Raw genomic sequence first — 20718 nt, forward strand, 5'->3', positions numbered from 1 at the left:
CGATCACCCCTGAGGCCAAATAAAACACGGAAATCCACAACATAAATAAAACTAACACTACCCACTACTTACAAACAGTCCACCAAGAGACCTCAAGATATTAATAACAACACGAGTAAAATGGCCTAAACAGCCCCGTAACAATAAACAAGCAAAGTCACAAACGGGGGTTTTGCTGAAAAACAGCCCACAAACTTATACATATTAAAAAGAAAAATCACTCTAAATCTAGGATATGGCCATCCTTGACGGTCTTGAACGCCCTCATCATGGAGACATCTATATCCAGAGCAAGGACCAGGGCTTAGGCCCTCATAGTCTTCTCAACAACCGAGATCACTCCCTTAACATCTTCCAGTAGCTCTCCTTTCTCCTTCTTCAACTTTGCCACCTCGGCCCTCAAAGCCTCTACTTCAAACAGCAGCACGACGGCCTTGGACTCAGCATTGGAGGAGCGCTTACGCTCACTAGCAAGCTAAATGAGGAGAGAAGTTTCAACCTCGGAAAGACGGAGAAGCTCGTCACCAGCATCCTTGACATCCTTTGTTGCCTTTAGCCGAGTTGTCTCCACTGCCTCCAATTCTGCCTTTAGCTTTCCAACCTCCGCCTGAGATTGGCAAGGCTTTCCATCCAAGAGACCCACCTGAGCCAACACCGACTCCGCCTTGTGGACAATAATGGCAGTGCAGAGAAGAGCCCGATATGATGACCTCACTTAACCAGTGAGTCATAGTCGTGGAAATACTTCTCGTTGCCCGGGAGGAGGTACTAGTCAATAAAAGCCGAAGCATCAAAACTCTAATCCATTACTGACAAGACCGGTCAATCCTCCAAGTTCTCACCACTGTTGCCCTCTACCGACCTCCTCTGCTACGGATCCGCCTCAGCAGCTAAAACCACGACTACCTCCTCCTCAGGGCCAGTGGTGACCGGCCTAGGCAAAACAGGACTCGCACTTCTAGTTGAAACCATCTCCTGAGAAATGGTCTGGGATTCTACCTAAGGACGGGATTGATGAGTCTACAGAGAAGAATCAGAGCCCGCTTCCTGAGCTATAGCGGCCTTCAACCTTGCCAATTGGGTCAACCCACCGGCCATATAAACTAAAAGAAGAAAAAGCAAAGCAAAATGTAAGTCTTAAACTTGGGAAGAAGGAACATATCAATAAACATTCAGACAACACACACCAATATAAGTCTGGCACATCTCTGGGTCACTCATGACATCCTGGGAATTCAACGGTCACTCCCCAAAGATCGACCACAAGACCTCAACAATGTCTTTATTTTCAGCAAAAAGCATCTCGTAAGTGATGCACGTAAGGGTGACGCCCTGGCCCCACAACGTTCGCCCTTCGGGGTTAGCCAGAAGGATGGTGCCCCCGAGCATAACGCACCTTGAAGCACTCCCTCTTAAACCCGTGAAAGGAATCCTCAAACAGGCTAAATATACGTCGGTTAGGCTAGGCCCTAAATGACACATACCTCTTTTTGTGCTTCCCTTCCTTGGCCGATACGATACACAAAAAGTAAAATAAAAATACATCAACCCGTATTGGAAGCTCCAAGTACTCGTAAACCAACTAGAAGGTTCGAATGGCGGCCCAGCTGTTAGGGTGCAGCTGAGACGGTCCCACGGAACAACGATTTAGTAGCGGACGAACTCCGAAAATGGGAGACGTACCCCTAGCCGCGTAAACATCTACTTATACACACACATCCAGTCGGCAACACGGGGCGAGTCAGGGGTTATGTGGCAAATCCTCTCATCAGCCCCGGGGAGCACGAACTCGTACTAACGCTTTGCATTGGCGCCCTCACAGATTGCCCCTTAGTCACTGAGCTGCAAGAGATTTGCCTCTATCACCCGGATGGTCTTCCTCATACATTAGAGGTCACCTAGTAATACGTCTAAAGAACACCACCGGTTAGGACCATAGGAGCTCTAACACCCTCACTCCTCCGTCGGGCCATACCTAAAAAAGAGAGAGGCACCACCATCAACCCACCAGAACCAGAAAAAAGAAAATCACGCAAATACTAATTGATGAGCGGATAATTTATATACTTTTGGCATTATTTTTATATAGTTTTTAGTATGATTTAGTTAGTTTTTAGTATATTTTTATTAGTTTTTAAGAAAAATTCACATTTCTGGACTTTACTATGAGTTTGTGTGCTTTTCTATGATTTCAGGTATTTTTTGGCTAAAATTGAGGGATCTGAGCAAAAATTTGATTCAGAGGCTGACAAAGGACTGCTGATGTTGTTGGATTCTGACCTCCTTGCACTCGAAATGGAATTTTTGGAGCTACAGAAGTCCAATGGCATGCTCTTAATTGGGTTGAAAATTAGACATCCAGGGCTTTCCATCAATATATAATAGTACATACTTTGCCCAAGTTTAGACGACGCAAACTGGTGTTTAACGCCAGCTTTCTGCCCTATTCTGGCGTTAAAAGCCAGAAACAAGTTGCAAAGCATAGTTAAACGCCAGAAACAAGTTACAAACTGGCGTTTAATTCCAAGGAAGACCTCTACACGTGAAAGCTTCAATGCTCAGTACAAGCATACACCAAGTGGGCCCGGAAGTGGATTTCTACATCATTTACTTATTTTCTGTTAACCCTAGTAACTAGTCTAGTATAAATAGGACCTTTTATTATCTGGGTATCTATCTTTGATCAGTTTATGCAATCTTAGACATTGGGGGCTGGCCTCACGGCCATGCCTGGACCATTATCACTTATGTATTTTCAACGGTGGAGTTTCTACACACTATAGATTAAGGTGTGGAGCTCTGCTGATCCTCGAGGATTAATGCAATTACTACTTTCTTCTATTCAATTCATGCTTATTCTTATTCTTAAGATATTCATTCGCACTTCAACCTGATGAATGTGATGATCGGTGACACTCATCACCATTCTCACTTATGAATGCGTGCCTGACAAGCACTTCTATTCTACCTGCGAAAGCTAGAGTGTGTATCTCTTGGATTCCTGTTCCACGACGCATGGTTGCCTCTCCTGACAACAGAGCCTTCCATTCTGTAAGATCAGAGTCTTCGTGGTATAAGCTAGAATCCATTGGCAGCATTCTTGAGATTTGGAAAGTATAAACCTTGTCTGTGGTATTCCAAGTAGGATCTAGGATGGGATGAATGTGACGAGCTTCAAACTCGCGACTGTAAGGCGTGGTGACAGACGCAAAAGGATAGTAAATCCTGTTCCTACATGATCGAGAACCAACAGCTGATTAGCCATGCGGGAAACCGTAGAGGACCTTTTTCACTGAGAGGACGGGAAGTAGCCATTGACAACGGTGACGCCCAATATACAGCTTGCCATAGAAAGGAGTATGAAGGATTGGATGAAGGCAGTAGGAAAGCAGAGATTCAGAAGGGATAAAGCATCTCCATACACTTATCTAAAATTCCCACCAATGAATTATATAAGTATCTCTATCTTTATTTTACGTTCTATTTATCTTTTAATTATTAAAACTCCAAAACCATTTGAATCCGCCTGACTGAGATTTACAAGATGACCATAGCTTGCTTCAAGCCGACAATCTCCGTGGGATCGACCCTTACTCACGTAAGGTTTATTACTTGGACGACCCAGTGCACTTGCTGGTTAGTTATGTGAAATTGTGAAAAGGCGTGATATTACAATTGTGCATACCAAGTTGTTGGCACCATTGAGATCACAATTTCATAAACCAAGTTTTTGGCGCTGTTGCCGGGGATTGTTCGAGTTTGGACAACTGACGGTTCATCTTGTTGCTTAGATTAGGTAATTTTCTTCTTGTTTCAACCTTTATTTTATTTTCAAAAAATTTTAAAAAAAACTTTCAAAAATTTTTCTTCTTTTTCGTTTTTCCAAAATTTATTTTCGAAAAAAACCAAAAAAATTAGTAAATCATAAAATCAAAAATATTTTTTGTTTCTTGATTGAGTCTAAAGTTAATTTGTAAGTTTGGTGTCAATTGCATCTTTTTAATTTTCTAAAAATTTTCAAAAATCATGTATAGGTTCTTCATGATCTTCAAGTTGTTCTTGATAAGTCTCCTTGTTTGATCTTTAAATTTTCTTGTTTTGTGTCTTTTGTTGTTTTTCATATGCATTTTTAGTTTGTTAGTGTCTAAGCATTAAAAATTTCTAAGTTTGGTGTCTTGCATGTTTTCTTTTCTTGAAAATTTTTTAAAATAAGTTCTTGATGTTCATCATGATCTTCAAAGTGTTCTTGGTGTTCATCTTGACATTCATAGTGTTCTTGCATGCATATTTTGTTTTAATCCAAAATTTTTATGTTTTAAGTCATTTTTGTGTTTTTCTCTCTCATCATTAAAAATTCAAAAAAATCAAAAAGTATCTTTTCCTTATTTCTATCATAAATTTCGAAATCTTTGGGTTGACTTAGTCAAAAAATTTTAAAATTAGTTGTTTCTTGTTAGTCAAGTCAAGATTTCTATTTTAAAAATCTTATCTTTTCAAAACTTTTTCAAAATCAAATCTTTTTTATTTTTCTTTTATATTTTCGAATTTTTTTTAAATTGTTTTTCAAAAACTTTACTAACAATTAATGTGATTGATTCAAAAATTTGAAGTTTGTTACTTTCTTGTTAAGAAAAGTTCAATCTTTAAATTCTAGAATCATATCTTTTAGTTTCTTGTTAGTCAAGTAATCAATTTTAATTTTAAAATCAAATCTTTTTAATTTCCTTTTCAAATCTTTTTCAATCATATCTTTTTAAAATTTGATTTCAAAATCTTTTTTAACTTCTTATCTTCTCAAAATTGATTTTCAAATCTTTTTCAACTAACTAATTGATTTTTTTTGTTTGTTTTACTATTTCTTATCCTTTTCAAAACTACCTAACTACTTTCCTCTCTCTAATTTTCGAAAATTTCTCACCGTTTTTCAAAATTCTTTTTAATTAACTAATTGTTTCAAATTTTAATTTTAATTTTATTTCTTCTCTTAATTTTTGAAAATCACTAACCATTTTTCAAAAATAATTTTCGAAATTCTCTCCCTCTCATCTTCTTCTATTTATTTATTTAATTACTAACACTTCTCTTCTACTCATAATTCAAACCCTCTTCTTTTCTCTCTCTGTGTTCAAATTTTTCCTCTTCTACTTTTTTCTTCTTCTACTCACATAAAGGAATCTCTATACTGTGACATAGAGGATTCCTCTTCTTTTCTGTTCTCTTCTTTTTTATATGAGCAGGAGCAAGGACAAGGACATTCTTATTGAAGCAGATCCTAAACCTGAAAGGACTCTGAAGAGGAAGCTAAGAGAAGCTAAAATACAACACTCTAAAGAGGACTTTACTAAAATTTTCGAAAAAAAATTAGAGATGGCCGAACCCAATAACAATGGTGGAGGTGCAAAGAAGATGCTTGGTGACTTTACTGCACCAAATTCCAACTGCCATGGAAGAAGCATCTCAATTCCTGCCATTGGAACAAACAATTTTGAGCTAAAGCCTCAATTAGTTTCTCTGATGCAATAGAATTGCAAGTTTCATAGACTTCCATCAGAAGATCCTTTTCAGTTCTTGATTGAATTCTTGCAGATCTGTGATACTGTTAAGACCAATGGGGTTGATCCCGAGGTCTACAGGCTTATGCTTTTCCCTTTTGCTGTAAGAGACAGAGCTAGAGTATGGTTGGACTCTCAACCTAAAGATAGCCTGAACTCTTGGGATAAGCTGGTCACGGCTTTCTTAGCCAAGTTCTTTCCTCCTCAAAAGCTGAGTAAGCTTAGAGTGGATGTTCAAACCTTCAGACAGAAAGAAGGTGAATCCCTCTATGAAGCTTGGGAGAGATATAAGCAACTGACCAAAAAGTGTCCTTCTAACATGCTTTCAGAATGGACCATCCTGGATATATTCTATGATGGTCTGTCTGAATTATCTAAGATGTCATTGGACCACTCTGCAGGTGGGTCTATTCACCTGAAGAAAATACCTACAGAAGCTCAGGAACTCATTGACATGGTTGCAAATAACCAGTTCTTGTACACCTCTGAAAGGAATCCTGTGAGTAATGGGACGCCTCAGAGGAAGGGAGTTCTTGAAATTGATGCTCTGAATGCCATATTGGCTCAGAACAAAATGTTGACTCAGCAAGTCAACATGATTTCTTAGAGTCTGAATGGATTGCAAAATGCATCCAACAGTACTAAAGATGCATCTTCTGAAGAAGAAGCCTATGATCCTGAGAACCCTGCAATAGCAGAGGTGAATTACACGGGTGAAGCCTATAGAAACACCCATAATCCCTCATGGAGAAATCATCCAAATTTCTCTTGGAAGGATTACAAAGGCCTCAACAAGGCTTTAATAATGATGGAAGAAACAGGTTTAGCAATAGCAAGCCTTTTCCATCATCTTCTTAGCAACAGACAGAGAATTCTGAACAGAGTCTCTCTAGCTTAGCAAACATAGTCTCTGATCTATCTAAGGCCACTATATGTTTCATGAATGAAAGAAGGTCCTCCATTAGAAATTTGGAGGCACAAATGGGCCAGGTGAGTAAAACAGTCACTGAAACTCCTCCTAGTACTCTCCCAAGCAATAAAAAAGAGAACCCCAAAAGAGAGTGTAAGGCCATAAACTTACTTGGTGTGGCCGAATGCACAGAGGAGGAGGAGAACGTGAATCCCAGTGAGGAAGACCTCTTGGGACGTCCTCTGGAAAAAAAAAGAGTTCCCAATTGAGGAATCTAAGGAATCTGAGGTTCACCTAAAGACCATAGAGATTCCATTGAGCCTCCTTTTGCCATTCATGAGCTCTGATGACTATTCATTTTCTAAAGAAGATGAAGACATTGTTAAAGGGCAAGTTGCCCATTATTTAGGAGCAATCATGAAGCTGAATGCCAAGCTATTTGGTAATGAGACTTGGGAAGATGAACCTCCATTGCTCATTAATGAACTGAATACCTAGGTTCAGCACACTTTTCCTCAAAAGAAACAGGATCCTAGTAAATTCCTAATTTCCTGTACCATAGGCACCATGACCTTTGAGAAGGCTCTGTGTGACCTGGGGTTAGGCATAAACTTAATGCCACTCTCTGTAATAGAGAAACTGGGAATCTTTGAGGTACATGCTACCACATTCTCATTAGAGATGGCAGACAAATCTATGAAAAAGGCTTATGGACAGGTAAAGGACGTGCTAGTAAAGGTCAAAGGCCTTTACATCCCTACTAATTTCATAATCCTAGACACTGGGAAGGATGAGGATGAATCCATCATCCTTGGAAGACCCTTCCTAGCCACAGCAAGAGCTGTTATTGATGTGGACAAAGGATAGTTGGTCCTTCAACTGAATGAGGACTACCTTGTATTTAAAACTCAAGGATCTCCCTCTGTAACCATGAAGAGGAAGCAAGAAAAACTTCTCTCAATACAGAGTCAAACAGAGCCCCCACAGTCAAACTCTAAGTTTGGGGTTAGGAGGACAACCAAACTCTAAGTTTGGTGTTGAACCCCCACATTCAAACTCTAAGTTTGGTATTGGGAGGTCCCAACAATACTCTGAATATCTGTGAAGCTCCATGAGAGCTCACTGTCAAGCTATTGACATTAAAGAAGCGCTTATTGGGAGGCAACCCAATTTTTATTTATCTGTGTTATTTCATTTTTTTTAGGTTGATGATCATGTGGAGTCACAAAAACAACTGCAAAAATTAAAGAAAAATCAAAAACAGCATAAAAAATAGCACACCCTGGAAGGGCAACTTACTGGCGTTTAAATGCCAGTAAGGGTAGCAGAATGGGCATTTAACGCCCAGTCTGGCACTATTTTGGGCGTTAAACGCCAGAAATAAGCACCAGACTAGCGTTAAATGCCAGAAACAGGCTACAATCTAGTGTTAAACGCCAGAAACAGGTTGCATCCTAGCGTTTAACGCCAGGAAAGGAATAAAAGCTGGCGTTTAGCACCAGAAACAAGCAGCAGTCTGGCGTTAAACGCCAGGATTGCATAGCAAAGGCGTTTACACACCTAATAGGAGCAGGGATGATAAATCCTTGATCCTTCAGGATCTGTGAACCCCACAGGATCCCCACCTTCCCTCCCACAACACTCTTCCCCTATATAAACCCCTCACTACTCCTTCATATTCCCACAACACAAACACCCTTCCCCCGTCTTGGCCGAACCACCTATAACCCTCCATCTCCTCCATTTTATTCTTCTTTCTCTTCTTTCTTTCTTCTTTTACTCGAGGATGAGCAAACCTTTTAAGTTTGGTGTGGTAAAAGCATTGCTTTTTGTTTTTCCCTAACCATTTATGGCACCTAAGGCCGGAGAAACCTCTAGAAAGAGGAAAGGGAAGACAAAAGCTTCCACCTCCGAGTCATGGGAGATGGAGAGATTGATCTCAAAAGTCCATCAAGACCACTTCTATGAAGTTGTGGCCAAGAAGAAGGTGATCCCTGAGGTCCCTTTCATGCTCAAGAAAAATAAGTATCCGGAGATCCGACATGAAATCCGAAGAAGAGGTTGGGAAGTTCTTACCAATCCCATTCAATAAGTCGGAATCTTAATGGTTCAAGAGTTCTATGCTAATGCATGGATCACTAGGAACCATGATCAAAGTATGAACCCGAATCCAAAGAATTGGCTTACAATGGTTCGGGGGAAATACTTAGATTTCAGTTCGGAAAATGTAAGGTTGGTGTTCCACTTGTCAATGATGCAAGAAAACGCATGCCCCTACACTAGAAGGGTCAACTTTGATCAAAGGTTGGACCAAGTCCTCATGGACATATGTGTGGAAGGAGCTCAATAGAAAAGAGACTCAAGAGGCAATCCGGTTCAATTGAGAAGACCGGACCTTAAGCCTGTGGCAAGAAGATGGTTGGAGTTTATCCAACGCTCCATCATTCCTACTAGCAACCAATCTGAAGTGACTGTGGATCGGGCCATCATGATCCATAGTATCATGATTGGAGAGGAAGTGGAAGTTTATGAGATCATACCTCTAGAACTCTACAAGGTGGCTGACAAGTCATCCACCTTGGCAAGGTTAGCCTTTCCTCATCTTATTTGTCATCTATGCAATTTAGCTGGGATTGACATAGAAGAAGACATCCTCATTGAAGAGGACAAGCCCATCACAAAAAAAAAGGATAGAGCAAACAAGAGAGCCCATTCATGGACCTCAACAAGAGCATGAGGAAGATCCTCATCAAGAAATCCCTGAGATGCCTCAAGGGATGTAATTTCCTCCACATAACTATTGGGAACAACTCAACACCTCCTTGGAAGGCTTGAGTTACAACATGGACCAACTGAGGGTAGAGCACCAAGAGCACTCCGTCATTCTCCATGAGATTAGAGAAGATCAAAGAGCTATGAGGGAGGAGCAACAAAGGCAAGGAATAGACATAAAGGAGAATAGGCGTTCCATTGGTTCTTCAAGAGGAAGACGCCACCCTTACTAAGGTGGACTCATTCTTTAATCTCCTTGTCTATTTATCTTTCTATTTTTGATTTTTGAGCTTCATGTTTGTCTATGTTTGTGTCTTCATTACATGATCATTAGTGTCTAGTGTCTATGTCTTAAAGCAATGAATAATTCCATGAATCCTTCACCTCTCTTAAATGAAAAATGTGCTTAATTACAAAAGAACAAGAAGTACTTGGATTTCAAATTTTATCTTGAAATTAGTTTAATTATTTTGATGTGGTGGCAATACTTTTTGTTTTCTGAAAGAATGATGAACAAAGAGAAATGTTATTGATAATCTAAAAAATCGTGAAATTGATTCTTGAAGCAAGAAAAAGCAGTGAAAAAAGTGGCAAAAATTAAAAGAAAAAGAAAGAAAAAGAAAAAGCAAGCAGAAAAAGACAATAGCCCTTAAAACCAAAATGCAAGAGTAAAAAGGATCCAAGGCTTTGAGCATTAATGGATAGGATGGCCCAAGGAAATAAAATCCAAGCCTAAGCGGCTAAATCAAGCTGTCCCTAACCATGTGCTTGTGGCATGAAGGTCCAAGTGAAAAGCTTGAGACTGAGTGGTTAAAGTCGTCATCCAAAGCAAAAAGAGTGTGCTTAAGAGCTCTGGACACCTCTAACTGGGGACTTTAGCAAACCTGAGTCACAATCTGAAAAGGTCCACCTAGTTATGTGTCTGTGGCATTTATGTATCAGGTGGTAATACTGGAAAACAAAGTGTTTAGGGCCACGGCCAAGACTCATAAAGTAGCTGTGTTCAAGAATCAACATACTTAACTAGGAGAATCAATAACACTATCTAAAATTCTGAGTTCCTATAGATGCCAATCATTCTGAACTTCAAAGAAAAAAGTGAGATGCCAAAACTGTTCAGAAGCAAAAAGCTACAAGCCCCGCTCATCTAATTGGGACTAAGTTTCATTGATATTGTGAAATTCATTGTATATTCTCTTCTTTTTATCCTAATTTGTTTTCAGTTGCTTGGGGACATGCAACAATTTAAGTTTGGCGTTGTGATGAGCGGATAATTTATACGATTTTTGGCATTGTTTTTATATAGTTTTTAGTATGATTTAGTTCGTTTTTAGTATATTTTTATTAGTTTTTAAGCAAAATTTACATTTCTAGACTTTACTATGAGTTTGTGTGATTTTCTGTGATTTCAGGTATTTTCTGGCTGAAATTGAAGGACCTGAGCAAAAATCTGATTCAGAGGCTGACAAAGGACTGCTGATGTTGTTGGATTCCGACCTCCCTGCACTCGAAATGGAATTTTTGGAGCTACATGAGTTCAATTGGCGCGCTCTCAATTTCGTTGGAAAGTAGACATCTAGGGCTTTTCATCAATATATAATAGTCCATACTTTACTCGTATTTAGACAACGAAAACTGGCGTTTAACGCCAGCTTTCTGCCCTATTCTGGCGTTAAACGCCAGAAACAAGTTGCAAAGCAGAGTTAAACGCCAGAAATAAGTTGAAAACTGGTGTTTAACTCCAAGGAAGACCTCTACACGTGAAAGCTTCAATGCTAAGCCTAAGCACACACCAAGTGGGCCCGGAAGTGGATTTCTGCATCATTTACTTATTTCTGTAAACCCTAGTAACTAGTCTAGTATAAATAGGACATTTTATTATCTGGGTATCTATCTTTGATCAGTTTATGCAATCTTAGACATTGGGGGCTGGCCTCACGGCCATGCCTGGACCATTATCACTTATGTATTTTCAACGGTGGAGTTTCTACACACCATAGATTAGGACTTGAGGAATCAAATTGATTCATCCACTTGAATTTCCTCCATGGTTAGGGGTTAACTAAGTGAGAGAAATGGACAATTTGTTGTCACAATTGAGGAGGATAACTAGGATAAGACTTCTAATTCTCATATCTTACCAAGAGCTTTGTTAGTTGTTAGTTTATTTTCCTTGCCATTTGTAATTATTGTCTAAAATCTTAAAAACCCCAAACATAACTCACAACCAATAACAAGACACTTCATTACAATTCCTAGGGAGAACGATCCGAGGTTCAATACTTCGGTTTATAAATTTAAGGGTTTGTTACTTGTGACAAACAATCTTTTGTATGAAAGGATTATTGCTTGGTTTAGAAACTATACTTGTAACGAGAATTCATTTGTGAAATTCTATACCATCAAAAATCCACTCATCACAAATCTTCCTCCGGCAAGAGCAACGGGCATGTGATGAGACGCTCAAACCACTCGACGGTACCGATCTCGTGCGCGCTACCCAGACAACGTGTTTCTCGCCTGACCATGAAACGGCTAGGGACTCCCAGAATTCCCAACCTCGACCAGGGAAACTAAACAACGAGCTCCTTGCCAAGCCACAACGGCAAGTAAAAGTTCCTCCAGTGATGAGACCTGGCACGCTCTCTCTCTCTCGCTCTGGGGGCAATTGTTACGGACCTGGTTTTTAGGTCCCACACCGGAACGGCCTCCAACTCGATTACTCGAGATTTGGCCTCCTTTTAACGGCCCAAACCGACCCTACAATCTCTAACCAATATTCAAAGTCAAATATCTATCTTATCTCAATGGATAAGATAAGATAACTACCCCAAGCTATATGAAGGGGAGCTAGATTCATTCTAACTTGAGCGTTAGAGTGTCTTCGCAGGTACCACCCCCCGCCGCTCCAACCAAACAATCCGGCTACTGCCTCGTCCCGCAAGTTTTCGATCTATCTCGCAACCCGTACCAGAGACTTCTAGTACAATATATATTTTTATAATTTAGTTCCTATTTCTACTTTAACAAATTTGGTTATTCTTGTTCAACTAGAAATAAATAAATTTATAATTATTTACAAATTCAAATATATATTTTAGTACAAGTATTTTTTTTATTGAAATAATTCTAAATTTACTTCAACTACTAATTTTTCTTTGATGATATCATAGTTCTACCTTATTTTAAGTGAAATATGATCACTTATACTTTATTATCAGAATCAATCCAAAAAAGAACATTAAAAATTATATTTTAAATTTTTTATAAAGTTTTAAATTTTTGCTTAATATTACACTATTTTGGCGGTATTTTTTTAAGATATATATATATATATATATATATATATATATATATATATATATATATATATATATATATATTCAACATTTCAATGCAAGAACAAATGTCTTTTAGTATATCATTGAAAAAAATTATCTCATTTTATGTGGGATATACTTTATTGGTGTTATAAGTGAAAAGCTTAAATTCATAAAAAAACGATAGCATTTGAGGTTCATCTCATTGCTTACTTAAAAGTATGAAAAAATGACAAATAGGTCATTTACTTTTTGATTTGTAGACATTTAAGTTTTTGATAATTTGAAAATATATTTAAGTTTCTGACCTTTTCAAAACCTAAACATATTGATCCTTCATGTGTCAATTGGGTTTGTTAGACTCAATGGAAAAATTAAAATGTAACTCTCGTTGTACTGACCTAGTTGATACGGATGCACACGTGAAAAAGTTTTTAAAATTGAACAAATTAGGCTCAGAGATCGATATATTCAGATTTTAAAGAGGTCAAAGATTTAAATATCTGGGGACCAAAAAGTCAGAAATCAGTTTATCTTTTTCTCTAAAAATATTAAGTCATTGATATTTAAAACCAAATGGATTAAATGGATACTATCGAGATATAAAATATGCTTTGTTGTAAAGCATTCCATTCAAAAGTGAATTTAGGCATGTTTATGTGCTCGCGACTCTCTTTTTTAATAATTTTACATAGATATCTTGAGATTAAAAAATCTTAAAATTTTATCGAAAATAATATAAGAATAAGAGAACTAAGACAATAATAATAATGGAAAAAGGATATTTAAAAAAAATAATTTTAACCAAAAATTAAAATATAATAAAATAAAATATTTAAAATAAAAATAACATATTTTAAATATTAAAAAAGTTAAAACTTAGTCTAAAGAGATTAAAATAATACTATACTCAAAATTTAATTTTAATGAAAAACGTTGTGCCTTAGCTTTTCTGTATTAAATATTTTGATACTGGATAATGCAGAAACTAGAATCCAAGAAGTAAATAGAAATATAGAATACAATACAAAAGGAGAGGAGAAGACTGAATCCAAGTAGAATTCATTAACATGTGCCAAATTGGTAACCTTCCGGAATTTTGGTTAGTGGAATGCGCACGTTTCTAAAAAGAAAGCAACTTCCAATCCTCTTAGCACCGTGCTGCAAATAAATACTCTCTAATACAGATAGGCAATAATTAAAGTTATTTTTTAAATTTAATATTTATAATTTTTTATATATAAGAATTATAGTTATAGATTTAGTATATGTAAACTTATATAATTATTAATAATAATTAATAAATAGTAAATAAAATAATATTAAACTATTTAAACTAATTTTTTAAAATCTTCTAAATATCATTGATGAATATACTCATGACTCATCTTGACAAATTGGCATCTCTCATAAGGCGAAACTACGCGGTGATTTCCATAAAAGGTTCAAGTTTATTAGGTACGGTTAACTTGTCTTAAACAATTCCTTCCTAATTTTTTTTTAACAAGCTAGAAAAAAAGGGGGAATATGTGATTTTTTTTGTTGTTTTGTTTTGGGGAAACTACATGTATGATTTTATTATAGATAATTTGTTTCGAACTTTAGAAATTTCATAGTAGATATGATTTTCTGAATTTCTCATTTTAAACCATTGTTTAAGAAGTATTTACCATGCTAATTATATGTTTGCTATATAAATTTTTTGATAAATTATGAACTATCAAAATAATAAATTGTTATGTAAAAAGAATCAAAATTTAATAATACTATAATCAAATTTTTCTTATACCAGCATAACCAACTTTTAAAAACACAAAACTCAGTCACAATTATATTGTTATACTTTTATTCGTTTTTAATTATAACATAAGTTTAGTTTAATTATATTTTTATAATGTTTCATTATGAGTGTAGATTAATTTTGCTTATATAATTTTGATTTTAAGTGTGAATCAAATTTAATTATATTATTTATAAAATTATAAATATAATATGTACATGAATAATTGATTAGTAATAGTTATTCAGTGTTTATATTTTATAGAGTATGGTTCAATGTAAATACCTGTATTTGATATCTAAATTTGACATCAAACAAGTTTTTTTTTTCCTGTTTTCAAATTTCTTATATTATAAGTTTCCAACATTTTATTTTTAAACATGATGAACAAACAACTACAAAAGAAGAAAAAGGAAACACTGAAATACAAAGATAGATATTTAGTAGAATAAAGTATGAGTTTTTTTTAAAAAAAATTAGAACACATAAATTTATTTATAGACGAACGAAATTAATTTCGCTTATTTATAAAAAAAAAAAGTATGAACTTTTAACTTTTCTAAGTAGAATAGTCCTATAGTAGTGTATTTTACGGTGAGTTCTATGATGTCTATAACTTAGTGTCTAACTTTTGCTTAATTTATTTTTTATGACAATTTTTGAATATTTAATAATTATTTACTTTTCAATCCTGCTACGTTACCAATAATATTTCTACCAACTTTTACCAATTTTTTTTATAACTGTATTTAATGAAAGTGTCTTTACAAATGTGTCTAATAAAAATATATTTTTTATGACTGTATCTAATAGAAGTGTTTTTATAGATATATTTTTTAAATGTGTCTCTTTATACATATATTTAAAATATAATAATTAATTATTATTGACAATAAATTGACACATAATATATTAGTATCTTGTACTTTTTCTTTATTTTTATATTTTTAAAATTAAATATTAATTTTAACTCTTTTTAATAAATTAGACAAATACTTTTAGACACTATAGCAATTACCTTATTCTATTTGTAAGTATACAAATATTTTTCCCAAGTCTTAACGTTTGTGAGTTCTGGCCGTGCTTACGAGGCGTACAAGAATGAAAAAGGTGGAAGACCAATAGCCAATAGCAATATGGATTGTCCAATTTAATTTGGAATGAATAATACATAATACATAATACTCTGCCTCTGGCCTTAATAATTAATACTTATCACCATCATCACTTCACCAGGTTTGTAATTTCACTTTTATGCTTATTATTATTACTACCTAATACACCTTAATCGTTACTCATTAACTCTAATTTTCTAGTATTTAGCTTAATTAGTTCACTATGAACCTTTGACCTCTTTAGTCTGATTAGAAACTAACTGAAACTGTTTTTGTCATGTTGAACCAGATGACTTGTAATCATGGGTTACAATTTCAAGTATGTGCTGGTTTTCATTTCTCTGATGTGTGTTTGGTGTGGAAGATTAAGATTCTCTATGGCTTCTACAGATTCTAGTGATGGTGGTTTGGTTAGGTTTAATCTAAGAAAGAGGAATTTGGACCGTCATAGTCTTAGTGCTGCGAGAATCAAGAAGGCTTCTAATGCCGGAGATTTAGGGAGTGATGTTAACACAGATTCAACTCCTAATGTTGTGTATCTTAAGAATTATCTTGATTCACAGTATTTTGGGGAAATTAGTATAGGTTCACCTCCACAATACTTCAATGTTGTGTTTGACACTGGAAGCTCAAACCTATGGGTCCCTTCTTCCAAATGCATCTTTTCTGTAAGTTAGTTAACTTAAATGTAACGTACACACCAAAAATCAGTCATCACATATTTATGTATAAATACATGTATAGTTTAACTCGTATTCTACACTGTTGGCTGATTTTGTGGACAGTTAGCATGTTAGTTAGTTAAGGTTTTGCTATCCAGTGCTGCTTAAGGAGCCAAAATTGGAAATACTTCTGAAGAGTTTGACATGTTTATTGCATTGAAAAGTTAGACATTTTTGTTTGACTCTTTAAAAAATGCCCTGCTCTAGTTAGCAAAACTTTTTAATTGAATTATCCTTTTTTAATGTTTTCGGATTTTTTTAAGACTACAACAGAGCAAATGTAATCAAACTCGAGAGTTCATCTAAACTCGTGGAGCTTAGGTAATTTCGAATCGAGAAACTCAGCTATGAGTTTACCAGAAAAACATAAACTCGATTTGAGAATCTAAACTCATAAACTCGTGAAAGTTTGAGGTTGCTCGAGAGTTTGATAACTTTACATGAAAAACAAACTCTTCCTCACATAATGGGTTTGGGAACAATGCTAGTTTCTCAGATTGAACTTATTTTAGAAATAAATGTGACTGCAATGCAGATTCCTTGCTATTTTCATTCAAAGTACAAGTCAAGGATATCTAGCACCTATACTGAAATTGGTAGGTATCTTTGGATTATTTTGATATTTGATGATGTATCATAATGTTTTTCTTTTTGACATGCTTCTGTTTGGTTTTATATGTACAAAGTACAAACAGAAGGTTTGTTTTGTGAAACTCGGTTTCTAAAGTTGGTGTTGAACTGATTGGGAAAATTATCTAGGCACATCTTGCAAAATCCCTTATGGCCATGGATCCATTTATGGATTCTTCAGCCAAGATGTTGTAAAAGTTGGGGATATCATCATCAAAGACCAAGTCAGTATTTTACCCTCTTTATTTTATTTTATTTCAAACTGTATTGTTAAGTTTCATATGCTTTCTTAGTTGCATCGACAGATGGGTACTTTCCATTCTGCAGGTATTCGCTGAAATTACAAAGGAAGGATCATTAGCCCTTTTAGCTTTGCATTATGATGGGATACTTGGACTTGGATTCAAAGATATTTCAATTGGAGAAGTCACACCAGTGTGGTAACTTTATTTGTTTATTTGAGTGTTTCAATAATTCACATATTTCTTCATTTTCCTCTTATCATATAGTTATTAAACAATATTGCATGATTAGTGGTGTGACTAGTTTAAAGTACGATTCTTCAAAAGAGTGATTAGTTCTATGAATACAGGTACAATATGATAGACCAAGGGTACATATATCAAAATGTTTTCTCTCTTTGGCTAAATAAAGATCCAGTGGCAGAGATAGGGGGTGAGATTGTCTTTGGTGGTATTAACTCGAGACACTTTAGAGGTGAACACACTTATGTTCCAATATCTCAAAAGGGTTACTGGCAGGTTAATTCCAGATTTAGAACTTCATCTCTAATACTCCTCATCAACCATGTCAATATTAACTTTTTCTCTTGTACCTTCAGATTGATGTTGGAGATGTTCTACTTGCAAATAGATCAACAGGTTCTCTTACATTTCTATGATTTCTAGCAAGATATTTAAGCTATATGCATTGTTTGTTTCACTATTTCTTATGTTTATGATTCGACATGAATACTATGTTTCAAGATATTATAATAGTTACTAAGCATTGCATCTTATTAGTAAGTTACCTATCTATTGCTAACTTTTTTAGGAAGGCTATTCAAGAACTAAAATTATTAATGCATCTTTTGGTTCAATTTTGGGTAGCATTAATGTTTTGCCTGCGATTATGTGCTATTGTATTGCGATCGTAGCTCTGAATGACAAATGGAAAATTCTATGAAAACATTGTAGGGTTATGTGAGGGTAGCTGTGCTGCAATTGTGGATTCAGGAATCTCTTCAATTGCTGGTCCAACTGTATGATATCAGACATAGTATTTTTTGTATTTTAATGCATCTTTTTCTTTTTCCTTTTACTTTGGCATCTTTTTCTTACTAGTTAGTTACCTAGTTCATCAATCTGCAGACTGTTGTAACTCAAATTAACCATGCCATTGGAGCACAAGGATATGTGAGTCTAGAGTGTAAAAGCATTATCCACAACTATGGTGATAAGATATGGGATGCATTAATCTCCGGGGTTTGTTTTTTGTCCTTTCCCCTAATACTCTTACAATGTTATACACAGTTTTACCTAAAAATTAATCATCCATTACATACCTTATGTCTCAGCAGCTAAATCCTGAAATTTTATGTGCCAACATTGGACTCTGTTCGCATGACAAATATCAAAAGGAGTACAACTTTTTTCCCCTAATTTTATTACATGACTACTTGTTCCTTTGTTTTGCTTCTGAATTCTAATAAAATCTGGCTACCTTTGAAATGCAGTAATGTTATCGAAACAGTGGTGCATGACGAAAATCTGGATGGTTCAACTTCCAAGGAGAGCCCATTTTGTACTTTTTGCGATATGATTGTCTTCTGGATACAAGTTCAGCTCAAGCAAAGTAATCTGAAGGAGAAAATACTAAAATATGTGGATGAGGTTGCTGTTCTTATGATACACCGGTATAGATTAATTGTCTTATTTATATATAGTTCTTAGACTTACAATCTTTCCCATTTTTGTCAATTTCAATTTGCAAAAAAGCTGTGTGAGAAGCTCCCAAGTCCAGAGGGACAAGTATTTGTAGATTGTAATAGTATTGCTGCTATGCCGCATATATCATTCACAATTGGAAACAGATCCTTTCCTCTTTCTCCACAACAGGTTTGAGTCTTGCAATTATTTTATTATTATTATTATTATTATTATTATTATTATTATTATTATTATTATTATTATTATTAGATCAACATGATTTTTTTACCTTCATTTCTGTTTTGGCACTACAAAAGTGAGAATGTTAATTGTATTTATTTGAGATACCCGGCTCATTGCCCATTTTTGCTTCTTTTTCCTTTCACAAAAAATGTCTGGTAAAATGCATACTTTAAAGTTCTTTAATGCAATCCGTATTTGGTTATTGTTTCTTTATCTTCCACATTTTCAGTATTCCTTATTTAGTTAGTTTATTTTTTGGCTTTTGTTTTTTGCTGTTTTTCCCCCGTTAACAGTATGTCCTTAGAGTTGAAGAAGGAAGTTCTAGCGTCTGCTATGGTGGCTTTGTTGCTCTAGATGTGCCGCCACCGCAAGGTCCCCTATGGTAATTCCATAATTTATTTTATCAACGTTTTATATGGTTAATGTTTTATGTTGCTTCTAAGTCAATGCAAAAAATTGAGCCTGCTGCACACATTTTTCTCTATCACTTTTCAAGTGTGTGACAGTAATAATGCATGATGTGCAGGGTTCTTGGAGACATTTTCTTAGGGAAATATCACACTGTGTTTGACTTTGGTAATCAAAGTATAGGGTTTGCAGAAGCTGCATAGTATAGTGATTCTTTATTAAGAAAATTTGGAGATTTTCATTTAGGACTCAGAAGCAGAAAATAATTGGTTGCTGCCCCTTTTTTTTTATTTTTGGTCATAGGTTGCTGCCCCCTTAAAAAGTCACAATATCTATGTATTAGGGCCTCATGTAAATGATGATGGCTCGTAGATCTTATTAATAAGATTTGTGACATTTAACATTGGTTGAAAAGGGTGATGGACACTAAAAGGATATTTGTGGGGCATTGCATTGTTGTTTATCTATGTAGTTATTGTAAAGAACTAAAGATCAAACAGGAGAAAACAAGAAGCTTAATTGCACCATCCGGCAATCGAATCCGGGTATGTATTGGTATGTATTGTGGCAGGGTCCTCCGATATAATATTCTTTTTTCAAGTATTGATTTCTTGAGACTTATAACATGGCATTCCCGTTAATGAAAAATAAGAAAGAAAAGAAATGATATTAATTTTCAATTCGTTTGTGACTTTGCGGTGTTCGCTGTGAGAAGAGAGAAGAGAGAAAAGAGAAGGGGGAGGGGTTGAGAGAATAACCGTATATACATGTGAAATAGTAAATACATTAAAATTAAAATAAAAATAAAAGAATAAAATAATATTTTGATTTTTGATTCCTAAAAAAATTAAGATTTATATGATTTGTATTTTTATTTTTAGTGTTTTTTTTAAATAAAAATAAAAGAATAAAGTAATATTTTGATTTTTGATTCCTAAAGAAGTAAGATTTATATGATTTGTATTTTTATTTTTAATATTTTTTATTTTTAAGATTATATAAAGAAAAAAATGAACACAATAGCGTTATATTTTAACTTTGTTTTTTTTTTATAAAATTCTAAGCAAAACAAATTTGGTGAACCAAAGAGGATTTCTTGGTCGAAGACCTCTTGTATATTTAAACAAATCTTTACATTGACCATTCACAATAATAAAATAAGACATTGTAGTTATACATTCCTTTAATCACCTTATTCACTGACCACAAAAACCCAATTGCTTTATCTCCCTCCAAAAAAAGCTCCACTCCATTGAGTCATTAAGTTTTACTTATATCCAGTTTTAGAGTCATATCACAATTTTCAAATTTTTTATTCTTTAAAAAATACATGTATTT

The 20718-nt window shown here is 35.1% G+C and overlaps 1 protein-coding gene and 1 non-coding gene across 3 annotated transcripts; one reads left to right on the top strand and one right to left on the bottom strand.

The window, feature by feature from the left end:
- Positions 1 to 5769: 5769 nt before the first annotated feature.
- Positions 5770 to 5877, bottom strand: LOC112793806 (small nucleolar RNA R71). The gene has a single exon (XR_003198497.1). It is a non-coding gene; the product is annotated as a small nucleolar RNA R71 (small nucleolar RNA).
- Positions 5878 to 15361: 9484 nt separating this feature from the next.
- LOC112790633 (cyprosin) lies at positions 15362 to 19983 on the top strand. 2 transcript variants are annotated; one of them, XM_025833119.3, is made up of 14 exons: positions 15362 to 15570; positions 15739 to 16117; positions 16707 to 16767; positions 16931 to 17025; positions 17129 to 17241; positions 17394 to 17562; positions 17643 to 17682; positions 17998 to 18062; positions 18172 to 18285; positions 18378 to 18442; positions 18537 to 18693; positions 18799 to 18918; positions 19266 to 19354; positions 19499 to 19983. In XM_025833119.3, the coding sequence occupies exons 2-14, from the start codon at positions 15752 to 15754 to the stop codon at positions 19581 to 19583; spliced, it is 1539 nt and encodes a 512-aa protein (XP_025688904.1). In that variant the 5' UTR covers positions 15362 to 15570; positions 15739 to 15751; the 3' UTR covers positions 19584 to 19983. The 2 variants fall into 2 exon arrangements, with proteins under 2 accessions (XP_025688904.1, XP_025688905.1); XM_025833120.3 differs by having other exon boundaries at positions 18381 to 18442.
- Positions 19984 to 20718: the final 735 nt, after the last annotated feature.

The sequence above is a fragment of the Arachis hypogaea genome, chromosome 3 (assembly GCF_003086295.3).
Source record: "Arachis hypogaea cultivar Tifrunner chromosome 3, arahy.Tifrunner.gnm2.J5K5, whole genome shotgun sequence".
Taxonomy (NCBI): domain Eukaryota; kingdom Viridiplantae; phylum Streptophyta; class Magnoliopsida; order Fabales; family Fabaceae; genus Arachis; species Arachis hypogaea.

Bases quoted from the DNA above. Each gene is read 5' to 3' on its own strand.
- LOC112790633 (XM_025833119.3), top strand. From the start codon at position 15,752: ATGGGTTACAATTTCAAGTATGTGCTGGTTTTCATTTCTCTGATGTGT. The intron at 17,563-17,642 runs GTTAATTCCAGA...TTGTACCTTCAG, and splicing joins CTCAAAAGGGTTACTGGCAG to ATTGATGTTGGAGATGTTCT. The intron at 17,683-17,997 runs GTTCTCTTACAT...AAAACATTGTAG, and splicing joins ACTTGCAAATAGATCAACAG to GGTTATGTGAGGGTAGCTGT.